Below are 17,791 nucleotides of genomic sequence, written 5' to 3'. Positions count from 1 at the left end.
GTTTTTTTTCTTGTTCTCCCCCCTCTGAAACAAGGTGCGTCCTATGGTCGGGTGCATCCTATAGAGCGAAAAATACAGTAATTCTCGTCGTTTGTGGTGTGCGGCAGCAGGTTTAGGACCAGAATTGGAAGCGGGGTAAACAGGAGTGCCTCTGGGGGTATACAGAGTGCATTTGGGATTGGAAGTGGGGTAAGCAGGAGTGCCTCTGGGTGTATACAGAGTGCGTTTGGGGCCAGAATGGGAAGCGGGGTAAACATGAGTGCCTCTGGGTGCATACAGAGTGCGTTTGGGGCCGGAATGGGAAGCGGGGTAAACAGGAGTGCCTCTGGGTGTATACAGAGTGCGTTTGGGGCCGGAATGGGAAGCGGGGTAAACAGGAGTGCCTCTGGGTGTATACAGAGTGCGTTTGGGGCCGGAATGGGAAGCGGGGTAAACAGGAGTGCCTCTGGGTGTATACAGAGTGCGTTTGGGGCCGGAATGGGAAGCGGGGTAAACAGGAGTGCCTCTGGGTGCATACAGAGTGCGTTTGAGGCCGGAATGGGAAGCGGGGTAAGCAGGAGTGCCTCTGGGTGTATACAGAGTGCGTTTGAGGCCGGAATGGGAAGCGGGGTAAGCAGGAGTGCCTCTGGGTGTATACAGAGTGCGTTTGAGGCCGGAATGGGAAGCGGAGTAAACAGGAGTGCCTCTGGGTGTATACAGAGTGCATTTGGGACCGGAATGGGAAGCGGGGTAAGCAGGAGTGCCTCTGGGTGCATACAGAGTGCGTTTGAGGCCGGAATGGGAAGCGGGGTAAGCAGGAGTGCCTCTGGGTGCATACAGAGTGCGTTTGGGGCCGGAATGGGAAGCGGAGTAAACAGGAGTGCCTCTGGGTGTATACAGAGTGCGTTTGGGGCCGGAATGGGAAGCGGGGTAAACAGGAGTGCCTCTGGGTGCATACAGAGTGCGTTTGAGGCCGGAATGGGAAGCGGAGTAAACAGGAGTGCCTCTGGGTGTATACAGAGTGCGTTTGGGGCCGGAATGGGAAGCGGGGTAAACAGGAGTGCCTCTGGGTGTATACAGAGTGCGTTTGGGGCCGGAATGGGAAGCGGGGTAAACAGGAGTGCCTCTGGGTGTATACAGAGTGCGTTTGAGGCCGGAATGGGAAGCGGGGTAAGCAGGAGTGCCTCTGGGTGTATACAGAGTGCGTTTGAGGCCGGAATGGGAAGCGGAGTAAACAGGAGTGCCTCTGGGTGTATACAGAGTGCATTTGGGACCGGAATGGGAAGCGGGGTAAGCAGGAGTGCCTCTGGGTGTATACAGAGTGCGTTTGGGGCCGGAATGGGAAGCGGAGTAAACAGGAGTGCCTCTGGGTGTATACAGAGTGCATTTGGGACCGGAAGCGGAAGCAGAGTAAACAGGAGTGCCTCTGGGGGTATACAGAGTGCATTTGGGACCGGAAGCGGAAGCAGGGTGAACAGGAGTGCCTCTGGGGGTATGCAGAGTGCATTTGGGACCGGAAGCGGAAGCGGGGTAAACAGGAGTGCCTCTGGATGTATACAGAGTGCGTTTGGGATTGGAAGTGGGGTAAGCAGGAGTGCCTCTGGGTGTATACAGAGTGCGTTTGGGGCCGGAATGGGAAGCGGGGTAAACAGGAGTGCCTCTGGGTGCATACAGAGTGCGTTTGAGGCCGGAATGGGAAGCGGGGTAAACAGGAGTGCCTCTGGGTGCATACAGAGTGCGTTTGAGGCCGGAATGGGAAGCGGGGTAAGCAGGAGTGCCTCTGGGTGTATACAGAGTGCGTTTGGGGCCGGAATGGGAAGCGGGGTAAACAGGAGTGCCTCTGGGTGTATAGAGACTGCGTTTGAGGCCGGAATGGGAAGCGGGGTAAACAGGAGTGCCTCTGGGTGCATACAGAGTGCGTTTGAGGCCGGAATGGGAAGCGGGGTAAGCAGGAGTGCCTCTGGGTGTATACAGAGTGCGTTTGGGGCCGGAATGGGAAGCGGGGTAAACAGGAGTGCCTCTGGGTGTATACAGAGTGCGTTTGGGGCCGGAATGGGAAGCGGGGTAAACAGGAGTGCCTCTGGGTGTATACAGAGTGCGTTTGGGGCCGGAATGGGAAGCGGGGTAAACAGGAGTGCCTCTGGGTGCATACAGAGTGCGTTTGGGGCCGGAATGGGAAGCGGAGTAAACAGGAGTGCCTCTGGGTGTATACAGAGTGCATTTGGGGCCGGAATGGGAAGCGGAGTAAACAGGAGTGCCTCTGGGGGTATACAGAGTGCGTTTGGGACCGGAAGCGGAAGCGGGATGAACAGGAGTGCCTCTGGGGGTATACAGAGTGGGTTTGGGACCGGAAGCGGAAGCAGAGTAAACAGGAGTGCCTCTGGGGGTATACAGAGTGGGTTTGGGACCGGAAGTGGAAGCAGGGTGAACAGGAGTGCCTCTGGGGGTATGCAGAGTGCATTTGGGACCGGAAGCGGAAGCAGGGTGAACAGGAGTGCCTCTGGGGGTATGCAGAGTGCATTTGGGACCGGAAGCGGAAGCAGGGTGAACAGGAGTGCCTCTGGGGGTATGCAGAGTGCATTTGGGACCGGAAGCGGAAGCGGGATGAACAGGAGTGCCTCTGGGGGTATGCAGAGTGCGTTTGGGACAAACAGATGCCCATTATAGGAAGCCCACAAGCAGGACTTGTCAGCCAATGAAGCTGAACATAAAATCCTCTTTTAAAGCCATCCGAATTGGTGGTCGTTTATTGCAGGGTGTGTTCATTAGGCTTTCAGATCACTGAACGGTTAAAAACTCAGTTTAAAGACGAAGCCAGATTATTAAAAACAGCAGCTCAAATCTCAGAACAAAAGAAGCAGCTCAAATCTCAGAACAAAAGAAGCAGCTCAAATCTCAGAACAAAAGAAATAGCGCTCCAGACTTAGATCGGTCCGGGAGTTAACTCTGAGCAGCCCAGGAAACGAGAAGAAAAATGGAGTTTTTTGGCACCCTGAGAAGAGCTTCATGAACATGGCGCCCTCCAGTAGGTTTGGACTACAACTCCCATGGGCCTTTGCATCATACAGCCGTGCTGGCAGAGGCTGATGGGAACTGTTTTCCAAAATGGCTGTGGTGGCAGGGGCTGATGGGAAGTGTGGCCCCAAAGGCCGTGACAGGGGCTGATGGGAAGTGTGGCCCCAATGGCCGTGACAGGGGCTGATGGGAAGTGTGGCCCCAATGGCCGTGCTGACAGGGCTGATGGGAAGTGTGGCCTCACTGGCCGTGCTGACAGGGCTGATGGGAAGTGTGGCCTCGCTGGCCGTGCTGACAGGGGCTGATGGGAAATGTGGCCCCAAATGGCTTTGCTGACAGGGGCTGATGGGAACTGTTTTCCAAAATGGCTGTACTGGCAGGGGCTGATGGGAACTGTTTTCCAAAATGGCTGTGGTGGCAGGGGCTGATGGGAAGTGTGGCCCCAATGGCCTTGCTGACAGGGGCTGATGGGAAGTGTGGCCCCAATGGCCGTGACAGGGGCTGATGGGAAGTGTGGCCCCACTGGCCGTGCTGACAGGGCTGATGGGAAGTGTGGCCCCACTGGCCGTGCTGACAGGGCTGATGGGAAGTGTGGCCCCACTGGCCGTGCTGACAGGGCTGATGAGAAAGTGTGGCCCCAATGGCCTTGCTGACAGGGTCTGATGGGAAGTGTGGCCCCAAATGGCTGTGCTCACAGGGACTGATGGGAACTGTTTTCCAAAATGACTATGCTGACCGGGGCTGACGGGAGCTTTTTCCCAAAATGGCCGTGCTGACGGGGCTAATTGGATCCGTGGCCCAAAACATCGAGAAGGCCACCGGCTTGGGTTGCTCTGAACACCCAACAAACTTTCAAAATGTCCTCTCTCTCTCTCTCTCTCTCTCTCTCTCTCTTTGTGGCAGTGGGAGGAGCTGAGCGGCCTGGACGAGGAGCAGAACAGCGTCCGCACCTTCGAGGTGTGCGGCGTCCGCTCCCCGAACCAGAACAACTGGCTGCGCACCACCTTCGTCCCTCGCTCGGGGGCCACGCATGTCTACGCTGAGCTGCGCTTCACGGTGGTGGAGTGCTTCTCCATCCCGCAGGTCACGCGCTCCTGCAAGGAGACCTTCAACGTCTTCTTCTACGAGGCCGACCGCGACCTGGCCACCGAGTCCTTCCCGCCCTGGATGGAGAACCCCTACGTCAAGGTCGACACAGTGGCAGCCGAGCACCTGACGCGCAAGCGAGCGGGTATGGAGGCCTCCGGCAAGGTCAACGTCAAGACCCTCAAGATCGGACCGCTCTCCAAGGCCGGCTTCTACCTGGCCTTCCAGGACCAGGGAGCTTGCATGGCCGTGCTCTCCGTCCGACTCTTCTACAAGAAGTGTCCCGCCGTCACCGTCAACTTCACCCACTTCCAGGAGACGGTGCCCCGCGAGCTGGTCATGCCCGTGGCCGGCCGGTGCGTGCCCAACGCCGTCAAGGTCAGCGCCCGGCCGCTCAGCATGTACTGCCGCGAGGACGGAGAGTGGGCCGAACAGACCGTCACCGACTGCACCTGCGCGGCCGGACACGAGCCGTCCGAGGAGAACACCAAGTGCCGAGGTGAGAATGCCCCGCAGAGGAGGAGCATCGTTATGATTATTACAGTGGTCCCTCCAGTTGGGGATGCCGGTGGCGCTGTGGGTTAAACCACAGAGCCTAGGGCTTGCCGATCAGAAGGTTGGCGGTTCGAATCCCCGTGACGGGGTGAGTTCCCATTGCTCAGTCCCTGCTCCTGCCAACCTAGCAGTTCGAAAGCACACCAGTGCAAGTAGATAAATAGGTACTGCTCTGGTGGGAAGGTAAACGGCGTTTCCGTGTACTGCTCTGGTTCGCCAGAAGCAGCTTAGTCATGCTGGCCACATGACCCGGAAGCTGTACGCTGGCTCCCTCGGCCAATAAAGCGAGATGAGCACCGCAACCCCAGAGTCGGTCACTACTGGACCTAATGGTCAGGGGTCCCTTTACCTTTACCTCCGGTTGTGGATGGGATCCGTTCCGGAGCTCCGGCTGGATCCCCCGCAACTGGAGGTGTTGATTCTATGCATGCGCAAGCGCCGAAACCCGATACTTCTGTGTTTGCTGCTTTCGCAACCCAAAGTTTACGTTACTCGAGGGTAACGTAAGCCGAGGCAGGACTGTATTTCGTCATTAATCTCAGTTATATACATCTATCAATAATAATAATAATAATAATAATAATAATAATAATAATAATAATAATAATTTATTTATACCCAGCACATCTGGCTGGGCTTCCCCAGCCACTCTGGGCAGTTTCCAATAAAATATTAAAATACAGTAATGCATCAAACACTAAAAGCTTTTCTAAACAGGGCTGCCATCAGATGTCTTCTAAAAGTCTGGTAGTTGTTGTTCTCTTTGACATCTGGTGGGAGGGCGTTCCACAGGGTGGGGGCCACCACTGAGAAGGCCCTCTGCTATCTATCATCTATCTATCATCTATCTATCTATCTATCTATCTATCTATCTGCCTGCCTGCCTGCCTACCTACCTACCTACCTACAGGGCTCCTCCACACTTGCCCATGTGCTGTGCCTAGAAAGCAAAAGTCCTGACAGTTCCACGCTTGACCCACGCTTTCTAAGCATGGGTCCAATGAGTTTCCCCCTTGACCTGCTCTCCTTTCCAAGGGAAAACCCAGAACAAATGGGGGAAACCCAGATTCCTGTTTGCTCTGATTGAGCACTAAAGAGCAGTTTTTTCCCCAGGAGGGAAAATGTTGTTTATTCAATCTGTATACAGTGGTACGTTGGTTTACAAACTTAATCCATTCCGGATGTCCATTCTTAAACCAAAACCGTTCTTAAACCGAGGCACGCTTTCCCTAATGAGACCTCCCACCGCCGGTGCCCTTCCACCATTCGGATTCCGTTCTTAGACCGAGGCGAAGTTCTCAAACCAAGACACTATTTCCGTTTTTGTGGGGTTTTTAAACCAAATCGTTCTTAAACTGGACTGTTCTTAAACCGAGGTGCCACTGTACTGCCCTTTGTCTGCAGATGTCGGGGCAGCTCACAACATAAAAACACACAGATGGCAATAAATAAATAAAGGAGGCGAGTAAGTGGGAAGCCAGAAAGGTGCAAAGGGGTAGCCGAGACTCTGAGCTCTCGGTGCTGACGCTGTTCAAAGATGATGAGGATTTTATTTATTTTATCTATGTCTTGCCTGTCTTGCTGTGTTGACCCAGCCGCTCTGTGTGGCTTCCAGCACTTACGAAAACATTATAGGACGCACCCTGGCTCCCATCCAGGACTTGCCATCACGGGATCTTCTGGCAGACAACTTTGTGAAGTTAATTATTGATTCTATAACCAAGGACTTCCCTCAAGCCTTTAGGGGGGTTTTTGTGGGGGGGTCTGACCTAAATCTACTGACTGTTGACTTCAAATGGATGAAAAAGACTATTGTGAGACCAAGGGAGAATACTCTTCTCCCTCCAGGCCATGAGTCATAGAATTGTAGAGTTGGAAGGGACCCCAACGGTCATCTAGACCAACCCGCTGCAACGCGGGAATGTGTAGCTGTCCCATACGGGTATCGAACCTGAAAACTTGGTGTTATCAGTGCCACGCTATAAACATCATTCTCTAAATCTCCCGTCGCTGGTTATGAACTGAATTTCGCTCCTGCTTTTCATCGAAGAAGTTCTCAGGTAGTGGTTCTGCCCTCACAACAACAACCCTGAAGGGTAGGCCAGCACGGGTTCGAATCCTCACTCAGCTGTGAAAGAGGGGATCTTGAGGGGTCAGTCAGGGCCTCTTGGCTTGACCTACTTCACATAATAATAATAATTTATTATTTGTACCCCACCCATCTGGCTGGGCTTCCCCAGCCACTCTGGGCGGCTTCCAACAAAGATTAAAAATACATTAAAATGTCACACCTTAAAAACTTCCCTAAACAGGGCTGCCTTCAGACGTCTTCTAAATCTCAGGTAGTTGTTTATCTTTTTGACATCTGGTGGGAGGGTGTTCCACAGGGCGGGTGCCACTACCGAAAAGGCCCTCTGCCTGGTTCCCTGTAACTTCTTGCAGGGAGGGAACCGCCAGAAGGCCCTCGGAGCTGGACCCTTGTGTCCGGGGTGGAGACGCTCCTTCAGGTATACTGGGCCTTTGAGGACATTTAGGGTTTTCAAGATCAGCACCAACACTTTGAATTGTGCTCGGAAACGTGCTGGGAGCCAGTGTAGGTCTTTCAAGACCGGTGTTATGTGGTCTCAGTGACCACTCCCTGTCCCCAGTCTAGCTGGATTAGTTGCAGTTTCCGGGTCACCTTCAAAGGTAGCCCCACATAGAGCGCATGGCAGCGGTCCAAGCGGGAGATAACCAGAGCATGCACCACTCAGACAGTCTGCGGGCAGGAAGGGTCTCATCCTGTGTACCAGATGGAGCTGGTAGACAGCTGCCCTGGATACAGAATTGACCTGCGCCTCCATGGACAGCTGTGAGTCCAGAATGACTCCCAGGCTGCGCACCTGGTCCTTCAGGGACACAGTTGCCCCATTCAGGACCAGGGAGGCCCCCCCACACGCCCAAGTCCTGTCCCCCAAAACAGTCCTTCTGTCTTGTCAGGATTCAACCTCAATCTGTTAGCCGCCATCCATCCTCCAGCCACACAGGGCTGTTGTGAGGATAAAGCAGAGAGCAGGGGGAGAACAAAGTACGCTGCCTCGACCTCTTTGGAAGAGAGGTACAAATCTGTGGCGCGGCCGCATTGGGAACATTTGTGTTCAGTTATGGCTGCCTCGCCTCAAAAGGGATATCGTAGAGCTGGAAAAAATTCAGAAAAGCACAGCCCACATGATCAAGGGGATATGGAGCGACTCAATACAGTGTTTGGGGACTTTTAGTTTGGAGAAAAGGCGAGGAATAATAATATAATAATAATTTATTATTTATACCCCTCCCATCTGGCTGGGTCTCCCCAGCCACCCTGGGCGGCTTCCAACAATGTATTAAAATACAGTGGTCTGTTAAACATTAAAAGCTTCCCTAAACAGGGCTGCCTTCAGATGTCGTCTAAAGGTCTAGTAGTTGTTGTTCTCTTTGACATCTGCTGGGAGGGCGTTCCACAGGGCAGGCGCCACCACCGAGAAGGCCCTGTGCCTGGTTCCCTGTAACCTCACTTCTCACAGGGAGGGAACTGCCAGAAGGCCCTCGGAGCTGGACCTCAGTGTCCGGGCAGAACGATGGGGGTGGAGACGCTCCTTCAGGTCTACTGGGCCTTTGAGGCCGTTTAGGGCTTTCAAGGTCAGCACCAACACTTTGAATTGTGCTCGGAAGAGGCGGCTTGATGGAAGCTTACGAAAGAACAGTGGGTAGAAGAAAGTTTTTCTTACACTCTCATGACACCATAACTTGTGGGAGCTGAATGCTGGGAGATTCAGGGCAGGCAAAAGAAAAATCCTTCACAGCGCAGATCAGAGTTAAACTGTGGAACTCCCTGCCACAGGAAACCAACTTGGATGGCTTCAAAAGAGGATTTGGCAAAGGCATGGAGGAGGCGAGGGCTAGCGATGGCTACTAGCCATGGGTGGTTCTGGTCTGCCTCCCAGCGATTCTTCCGATTCCCAGTTCGGTGGGGCCTTCCCATCAGCGCTCTCCTTGCGTTCTTAAGCTACGATATCCTTTTTGAGAAGAAGAGACCAGATCTGCGGGCAGGGTGCCAAAAGGGGCCACCGAAGCTTTAGCATGTGGAAGAGGCCCCCAGCCCTGCGCCTTCTTGCGAGGAAGAGAGGCCGCATTCCATCATTCCTCGCTTCGTAGAAAACCAGGGCGGCGGATCAGGCACCAGGAAACGTAAACAGTTTGCAGGGAGGGAGCCACGTCTCAGTCAGAGAGGGATGTGTGTCTGTTGGCCGCGATCGCTGTGCTCGCTTTCAGGGACTCAAGACAGATTCCCTCCTCTCGGAGTCTTTTGTCTGGCAACCCAGCCAGATGGGCGGGGTATACATAATAAAATTATTATTATTATTAACATCATCATCACAGCTTCTCCCACACTCTGTCCTTTGACGCCCTAAGGTTCCCCTCTGTGCGATGCTTTGAAAGCACAAGACTTCTCCTGAAAGCATCTGGGAACTGTAGTTTTCCCACTTGTGGAGCTACTGTTCCCAGAAAATCCACAAGCAGGATTTGAACACAAGACCGGCACTCTCCCTTCCAGTGGTTTCAGGCAACTGGCATTCGGACGCATTGCTTTCTGCGACTGTAGAAGTTGCAGAGCAAAGGTACCCCGTGTTTTTCGCTCTATAAGACGCACCAGACCACAAGACGCACCTAGTTTTTGGAGGAGGAAAAAAAGAGAAAAAATATTCTGAATCCCAGAAGCCAGGACAGCAAGAGGGGTCGCTGCACAGCGAAAGCAGCAATCCCTCTTGCCGTTCTGGCTTCTGGGATAGCTGCGCAGCCTGCATTCGCTCCATAAGACGCACACACATTTCCCCTTACTTTTTAGGAGGGAAAAAGTGAGTCTTACAGAGCAAAAAATACGGTATATTGACAATTAGCCATCAATAGCCCTCTCCTCCTCCATGAATTTGCCTAATCCTCTTTTAAGGCCATCCAGGTCCATGGCCACTCCTGCCTACAGTGGCAGGGAGTTCCACAGTCCTGAATCTCCCAACATTCAGCTTGCTCGGATACCCAGGACTTCTAGCATTGTGAATCTTAGAGGGGAAAAACTTTCTCTAGCCCCTTCCATGCCCCGTTTTGCAAATTTCCGCCCTGCTGCCACTCCCGTTCCCTTTTCTCTGAACCCAAAAGCCCCCAAACGCTGCGACCTGGCGTCGCCCCGGCCCCTCGATCGATTTGATGGCCCTTATCCGAAACTTCCCCAGCTCTTTCGGCATCCTTTTTCAGGCGAGGCGACCAGAACGGTGCAGGAAAACATGCGCCAAAGAATTTTGCAAAAGCCTTGCAGTTTTATTTTTTGATCCTTTCCTCTGCGGTCCCTGGTGCAGTTCGAATGCAGCAAAGGGGTCTTTCCCCAAAGACCCCTTCGCCAGCCCCCTTGCTCCCCCAGGAAGCCCACCACTGCTTCAAGGGACCCCTCTGGTACCCCCAGCCTTGCAGTTGCTTTCTCTCTCGCCTCGTTCTGTCTCCTCTGGGTCAGGAAGGACGGGTCTTTGAACTCTGGGGCGGCTGGACGGGGGCTTGCAAGCCCCCAGGAATTCCAAATATCTGTGGGGTCAAGGGTAACTAACTCCGGCAGGCGGCTGGAGTGGGGTGGGGAGGGAGAGAGTCCTCAACAAGGCCTCTGGGAGTGGGGCGGACTTAGGGGGCAGCTGACAAGAAAGCTGCCGGGACTGTTTCAGCCATTGTTTACCGCTGCCTTCATTGTGAAACATCGTTTTTTTTCTTCTGCGGAGGGGGGGAAAAGGGCGAAAGTCTCCTATCTCCCAGGGATAGCAAGGGTTATCCTCTACATTTGTTTAGTGGGGAGTCGATAACATTCCTGCTGTTCGAAATACACTTTTGCTGGGTTTAGCTAGTGTCCGTCCTGGGCAGATGCCTTTAGTGGCTTTTAATTTGCTTGTTTATTCCATTTCATTAATCAATCATTTTCTTTTTAAAAAAATTATTAGATTTTCCACAATGATAACACAAACCACAAAGCAGAATGATACACAAAAACAGAAAAAGAAAGAGGGGGGGGGGGAAGGAACAATAAACAGATAAACAATAACAAACGTAATTCTTCACAAATCCAACCTTTTAAACATCTTGATTGACTTCCTCAAATCCCTCCCTTCTGAGTTTCCTTGTAATTAAAAATAACAGCTTTCCAATATCATGATTAAACTCAAACAATTTACAATTATAGTCCATCTTATTCACTTTTCTTAACATTCTAAATCCCATTTATTTAATTGTAACTTAGTTTCATCCTAGGCCTATTTGCTTCTTTCAAGTCATTTCTAATTTTCTCCATTACAATATTTATTCAAATAGTCCTTAAATTTCCATCAATCATTTCCCGTGGCGCATCTCTTTGGGCTTTGGCTGTCCTTTCCAAGCGCGTAAAAGGATCCTGCAGGATCGGGCCCATGTTCTTTATTCGTGTCCGCCTCTTCGTGACCCCCTGGACCAGAGCACGCCAGGCCGTCCCGTCTTCCACTGCCTCCCGCAGTTTGGTCAAACTCACGCTGGTAGCTTCGACAACACTGTCCCACCATCTCGTCCTCCGTCGTCCCCTTCTCCTTGTGCCCTCCATCTTTCCCAGCATCAGGGTCTTTTCCAGGGAGTCTTCTCTTCTCATGAGGTGGCCAAAGTCTTGGAGCCTCAGCTTCAGGATCTGTCCTTCCAGTGAGCACTCAGGGCTGATTTCCTTCAGGATGGAGACGTTGGATCTCCTTGCAGTCCATGGGACTCTCAAGAGTCTCCTCCAGCACCAGAATTCAAAAGCATCCATTCTTCGGCCATCAGCCTTCTTTATGGTCCAGCTCTCACTTCCATACATTTCCTTCAGAATGGACATGTTCTTTAAGAACTTGCCATAGTTTGCTGTGGTCGACACAGTCAAAGGCTTTTGCATAGTCAATGAAGCAGAAGTAGATGTCTTTCTGGAACTCTCCAGCTTTCTCCATAATCCAGCGCATGTTTGCAGTTTGGTCTCTGGTTCCTCTGCCTCTTCGAAATCCAGCTTGCACTTCTGGGAGTTCTCGGTCCACATACTGCTTGAGCCTGCCTTGTAGAATTTTAAGCATAACCTTGCTAGCGTGTGAAATGAGTGCAATTGTGCGGTAGTTGGAGCATTCTTTGGCACTGCCCTTCTTTGGGATTGGGATGTAGACTGATCTTCTCCAATCCTCTGGCCACTGCTGAGTTTTCCAAACTTGAGTGTAGCACCTTAACAGCATCATCGTTTAAAATTTTAAATAGTTCAGCTGGAATACCATCACTTCCACTGGCCCTTGTTATTTGCTGTGCTTTCTAAGGCCCATTTGACTTCACTCTCCAGGATGTCTGGCTCAAGGTTAGCAACCACACTACCTGGGGTGTACGAGACATCCATATCTTTCTGGTATAATTCCTCTGTGTATCCATAGCCCTCCCTGTATTCGCCCAGTCCTCTTTGAATGCCGTCCAAGTCGTTGGCGACCCCGGCCTCCTGTAGCAGGGAGTTCCAAAGTGTAACTGTGCAATGTTACGAAAAACGACTTCCTTTTATCTGTCCTCACTGAAATCTCTATGTGGCCATCTAACCAGGCGTCTCCAAACTCTGCCCTCCAGCTGTTTTGGGACTACAATTCCCATCATCCCACTGGTCCTGTTAGCTAGAGATGGTGGGAGTTGTAGTCCCAAAAACATCTGGAGGGCAGAGTTTGGGGGTGCCTGATCTAACCCAGGCGTAGGCAAGCTAAGGCCCGGGGGCCGGATCCAGCCCAATCGCCTTCTCAGTCCAGCCCGCGGATGGTCCGGGAATCAACGTGTTTTTACATTAGTAGAATGCGTGCTTTTATTTAAAATGCATCTCTGGGTTATTTGTGGCGCATAGGAATTCGTTCATTTCCCCCCCCAAAAAAAATATAGTCCGGCCCCCCACAAGGTCTGAGGGACAGCGGACTGGCCCCCTGCTGAAAAAGTTTGCTGGCCCCTGATCTAACCCCCTGCAGCAAAGCACGAATCCCTGACAGACAGCCACTTCCTTTTAAAAACCTCCAGTGGTTATAGAGGGTTGAAAGGGACCCCCAGGGGTCATCCAGCCCAACCCCATGCAATGTAGGAATTGTAGCTAAAGAATCCCTGACAGACAGCCGTCCGACCTCTGTTTAAAAGCTTCCAATGAAGGCGATCCCACCGCCACCCTCTTAAGGTTATAGAGTTCTAGGGATGACAGGGCCCCTCAGAGATCATCCAGCCCAACCCGCTGCAGCAGTGCGGGGATCGCAGCGGAAGAATCCCGGATCGCAGCGGCCATCCGACCAGCAAGGATCCTTCTCACATCCTCTTGTCTCTCCCTCTCGCCCCGCAGCCTGCCCGGCAGGGATGTTCAAACCCTCTCAGGGCGAGGGCTTTTGCCAGAGCTGCCCGGCCTTCAGCCAATCAAACGCCCCGGGATCCAGCGGATGCCCTTGCCGCAACGGATTCTACCGGACGGAGAAGGACCCCGTGACGAAGCCGTGTGCTAGTAAGTGATGTCAAAGGCGGTGGCGGGGGAGAGCGGTTCGGCGGGAGCCGGGTTCTGGTTCCGGGGGCTAGTATTTGACCTACGGAGCTTTCGGTGACTCGGGACCCCAGCACCTCACAGGTTGGCTCCCCCTACGTGAACCAACCTGGATCCTGTGATCTTTGTGTGCTCCCACCATGGGAGGTCTGGAGGGTGGCAGCACGAGGACGGGGCCTTTTCGGTGGTGGCTCCCCGCTTTTGCGCTGCTCTCCCCAGGAATGATGCCCTGGCACCATCTTTAGGTGCCAGGCAGAGGTTCTTTTTCCAACTGGACTTTGGGCTTTTAGTGATCTGTGAGTAGGACGTCTTTATCCTGCCTTTCAAAAATAGGATTTCTCGGCATGCGCCATGTACTCGCACTCGACCGCTTCGTTCTGCAGAACTGGCGCTGCTACAGGTGCGGCCAACTGCGTGTCCTGCCTCTGGAAGAAATAGATATTTTAGTGTGGAACTCTTTTTGGCGCCTGCTAAAAGCAGCCATGTAGAATGGCACTGGATGTTTTGTCTGTAGTTTATTGCTGTTTCTCATCTTTCAAACGGTTTTAGGAGTTCCTTTTCCGTATAACTTATCGTTTTGCTGTCTCTCGGGCTTTAAAACAGAAAACCAAACAAGGGGTATTGAAATTTTGGGTGTTTTCCTCTTTCTTTTTGGTCCTAACGTTGGTTTTAATGTGCTTTGCTTCTTTGTTGAAAGTTACTTTTTTGGGGGGAAAGGGGGAAAAAGACAAATGAACTTAATAAAAAATGAAACAATCGAAAGCAGCTGGAGGGCAGCAGGTTGATAGAAGAGTTGGATGGGATCCCCAAAGGTCATCCAGACGAACCCCCTGCATTGCAGGAATCTCAGCTAGATCACCCCTGGCAGATGGACACCTGACCTCTGCTTGAAAACCTCCAAGGAAGGGAGTCCATTCCGCTGCCAAACAGCTCTTGCCGTCAGAAAGGGACACCCAGGGGTCATCTAGCCCAACCCGCCTGCAACGCAGAGGGTTCAAGTTTGCTTTGTTTGGAGCAGGGCTGCCCTGGGGTAGGTCGGAGTCCCCCCATCCTGACCGTTGCCTCTTTCCCTCCCTCCCTTCCCCGCAGAAGGCCCGTCCAAGCCCCGCAGCCCCGAGGCCAAGATCAACGGCTCGGTGGCCGTCCTGAAGTGGAGCGAGCCCCTCGAGAACGGCGGCCGCGACGACGTGGCCTACCACGTCACCTGCTCCGAGTGCCCCGAGAAGCAGCCGTGCCGGCCCTGCTCCCGCCTGGCTTACGCCCCCCGGTCCAGGGGCCTGTGGGAGCGCTCGGTCACCGTGGAGGGGCTACAGCCGTACATCAACTACCTCTTCCGGATCCAAGCCGTCAACGGTGTCTCCGAGATGAGCCACAACCCGCCGGCCTCGGAGTCCATCAACGTGACCACCAACAAGGACGGTCAGTCGCTCCCGCAGCCGGAGCGGCGAAGGAATGCTTTATTATTTATACCCCACCCATCTGGCAGGGTTTCCCGTGTCTTCCAAAAGTCAGATAGTTGTTTATTTCCTTGACATCTGCTGGGAGGGCGTTCCACAGGGCGGGGGCCACCACCGAGAAGCCCCTCTGCCTGGTTCCCTGTAACCTCACTTCTCACAGGGAGGGAACTGCCAGAAGGCCCTCGGAGCTAGACCTCAGTGTCTGGGCTGAAAGATGGGGGTGGAGACGCTTCTTCAGGTCTACTGGGCCTTTGAGGCCGTTTAGGGCTTTCAAGGTCAGCACCAATACAGTGGTACCTCTGGTTAAGTACTTAATTCGTTCCGGAGGTCCATTCTTAACCTGAAACACCGCTTTAGCTAATGGGGCCTCCTGCTGCCGCCGGAGCCTAATTTCTGTTCTTATCCTGAAGCAAAGTTCTTAATCTGAAGCACTATTCCTGGGTTAGCGGAGTCTGTAACCTGAAGCGTATGTAACCTGAAGCGTATGTAACCCGAGGTACCACTGTACTTTGAATTGTTCTTGGAAACGTCCTGGGAGCCAATGTAGATCTCTCAGGACCGGTGTTATATGGTCTCGGCAGCCGCTCCCAGTCCCCGCTCTAGCAGCCGCATTCTGGATTAGTTATAGTTTCTGGGTCACCTTCAAAGGCAGCCCCACGTAGACCGCATGACATTAGTCCAAGCAGGAGATAACCAGAGCATGCTCCACTTTGGCCAGACAGTCCGTGGGCAGAGAGGGTCTCATCCTGCGTACCAGATGGAGCTGGTAGACAGCTGTCCTGGACACAGAACTGACCTGCGCCTCCATGGACAGCTGTGAGTCCAGAATGACTCCCAGGCTGCGCACCTGGTCCTTCAGGGACACAGTTGCCCCATTCAGGACCAGGGAGTCCTCCACACCTGCCCGCCTCCTGTCCCCCAAAAACAATACTTCTGTCTTGTTAGGACTCAGCCTCAATCTGTTAGCCGCCATCCATCCTCTAACCGCTTCCAGACACTCACACAGGACCTTCACCACCTTCACTGGTTCTGATTTGAAAGAGAGGTAGAGCTGGGTATCATCCGCATACTGATGAACACCCAGCCCAAACCCCTGATGATCTCTCCCAGCGGCTGCATGTAGATGTTGAAAAGCATGGGGGAGAGGACAGAACCCTGAGGCACCCCACAAGTGGGAGCCCAGGGGTCTGAACACTCATCCCCCCCCCCCACTTTCTGGACACGGCCCAGGAGGAAGGAGCGGAACCACTGTATGACAGTGCCCCCAGCTCCCAGCCCCTCTAGACGGTCCAGAAGGATGTTGTGGTCAATGGTGTCAAAGGCTTCTGTTGCTGGACCCAAGACGGATGGGAGCTGTAGCTTTGGGTTCCAGCGCTACGTGCGAGAGAGACCGCAGGAAGCCTCCTAGGGGCTGCCTCATCGCCCGTGGCTCACGCGGCCCCCTATTTTCTCTCCCCACAGTCCCCCAGCCCGTCTCCGAAATCCAGCAAACATCTGCCAGCTCCAGCACCGTCACTTTGACCTGGCCTCCCGTCCAGCCTCCCACCGGGAGCATCCTGGACTACGAAGTCAAGTATTATGAGAAGGTGAGCAGAAGAGGGGGGAGAGACGTCGGAAGGGACCTCCAGGGGCCATCCAGCCCAACCCCCTGCGGTGGGGAGTGGGGTGTTGGAAGAGGAGCAGTTTTCCGGTGCCCTTTCACCACCCCTTTCCCTCCCATGCAGAGCGGCGGGGGCACCATGTTTGTGAAGACGTCAGAGAACCAGGTGACCCTCAGCGGCTTGCGGCGAGGGGCGATGTACGGGGTTCAAGTCCGTGCCCGCTCGGAGGCCGGGTACGGAACGTTTGGGCCCGAGAAGGCCTTCCAGACCCAGGGACTAGGTGAGTAAGAGCTCTTAATATTAGCCTATGTTTCTTTCCCATTTGGATAAATCAATACTTCTTCCTTTTCTTTTTCATCTTTTTAACTTTTTTCTTACTCTTATATTGTGATGTTTTTTCTTCCGTATTGAATTTTTCTGTACTTACCTTCGTTGTAAATGATCATTTACGTCTGTATTTTAAACCAATAAAGATTTTAAAAAGGTAAAGGTAAACAGACCCCTGACCATTAGGTCCAGTCGTGACCGACTCTGGGGTTGTGGCGCTCATCTCGCTTTACTGGCCGAGGGAGCCGGCGTCCAGCTTCCGGGTCATGTGGCCAGCAGGACTAAGCCACTTCTGGCAAACCAGAGCAGCGCACGAAACGCCGTTTACCTTCCCGCTAGAGTGGTACCTATTTATCTACTTGCACTTTGAGGTGCTTTCGAACTGCTAGGTTGGCAGGAGCAGGGACCGAGCAACGGGAGCTCACCCCGTCGCGGGGATTCGAACCACCGACCTTCTGATCGGCAAGTCCTAGGCTCTGTGGTTTAATCCACAGCACCACCTGCGTCCCTTAATAAAGATTTACCATGGAAGGGAAAAAAGGATAAATCAGGCACATGGTGGGGTGCATATCTGACTAGGGGCTGGTGGGAATTTCTGTCCAAAATGGCTGTGGGATGGTTGGAGCGGATCGGAACGGTACTCCAATATTCCTTACGTAACAGCAGGCAGACCAGTCATGTCCCCAGGCCCAGTTTAAAAGGCCACGTGGCTCACTCTGCCAAAGTCCTGACTCTAGAGAAGTGTTTCTGCCTGGCACCTAAAGATATGTGATAATGTAAAAGCGTTTGGCGAAGGTATCAGGCGGGCCTCCCCAGGGAGAGCGTCTCACAGAGGGAATGACGGTATAAAAACATAAAAAACCATACAGTCAAATCCTTATTGTTATTTAGTCGTTTAGTCGTGTCCGCCTCTTCGTGGCCCCCTGGACCAGAGCACGCCAGGCCCTCCTGTCTTCCACTGCCTCCCGCAGTTTGGTCAAACTCATGTTTGTAGCTTCGAGAACACTGTCCCACCATCTCGTCCTCCGTCATCCCCTTCTCCTTGTGCCCTCCATCTTTCCCAACATCAGGGTCTTTTCCAGGGAGTCTTCTCTTCTCATGAGGAGGCCAAAGTCTTGGAGCCTCAGCTTCAGGATCTGTCCTTCCAGGGAGCACTCAGGGCTGGTTTCCTTCAGAATGGAGAGGTTGGATCTTCT

General features: G+C 53.1%; 1 protein-coding gene across 1 annotated transcript in view; it reads left to right on the top strand.

Moving 5' to 3' along the window:
• The window catches only part of EPHB4 (EPH receptor B4), a 53,237-nt gene that overhangs the window by 24,729 nt on the left and 10,717 nt on the right, over nucleotides 1-17,791 (top strand). Inside the window, exons 3-7 of the mRNA XM_081167774.1 lie at nucleotides 3,898-4,579; nucleotides 13,019-13,174; nucleotides 14,300-14,629; nucleotides 16,129-16,253; nucleotides 16,392-16,548. Of these exons, the coding sequence (XP_081023900.1) occupies nucleotides 3,898-4,579; nucleotides 13,019-13,174; nucleotides 14,300-14,629; nucleotides 16,129-16,253; nucleotides 16,392-16,548 (1,450 nt within the window). The remainder of the gene's footprint in view (nucleotides 1-3,897; nucleotides 4,580-13,018; nucleotides 13,175-14,299; nucleotides 14,630-16,128; nucleotides 16,254-16,391; nucleotides 16,549-17,791) is intronic.

The sequence above is a fragment of the Podarcis bocagei genome (assembly GCF_964188305.1).
Source record: "Podarcis bocagei genome assembly, chromosome: 13".
NCBI lineage: Eukaryota > Metazoa > Chordata > Lepidosauria > Squamata > Lacertidae > Podarcis > Podarcis bocagei.
Note: the sequence above shows the minus strand (reverse complement) of the source record. Positions and strands in the feature narration are given on the sequence as shown.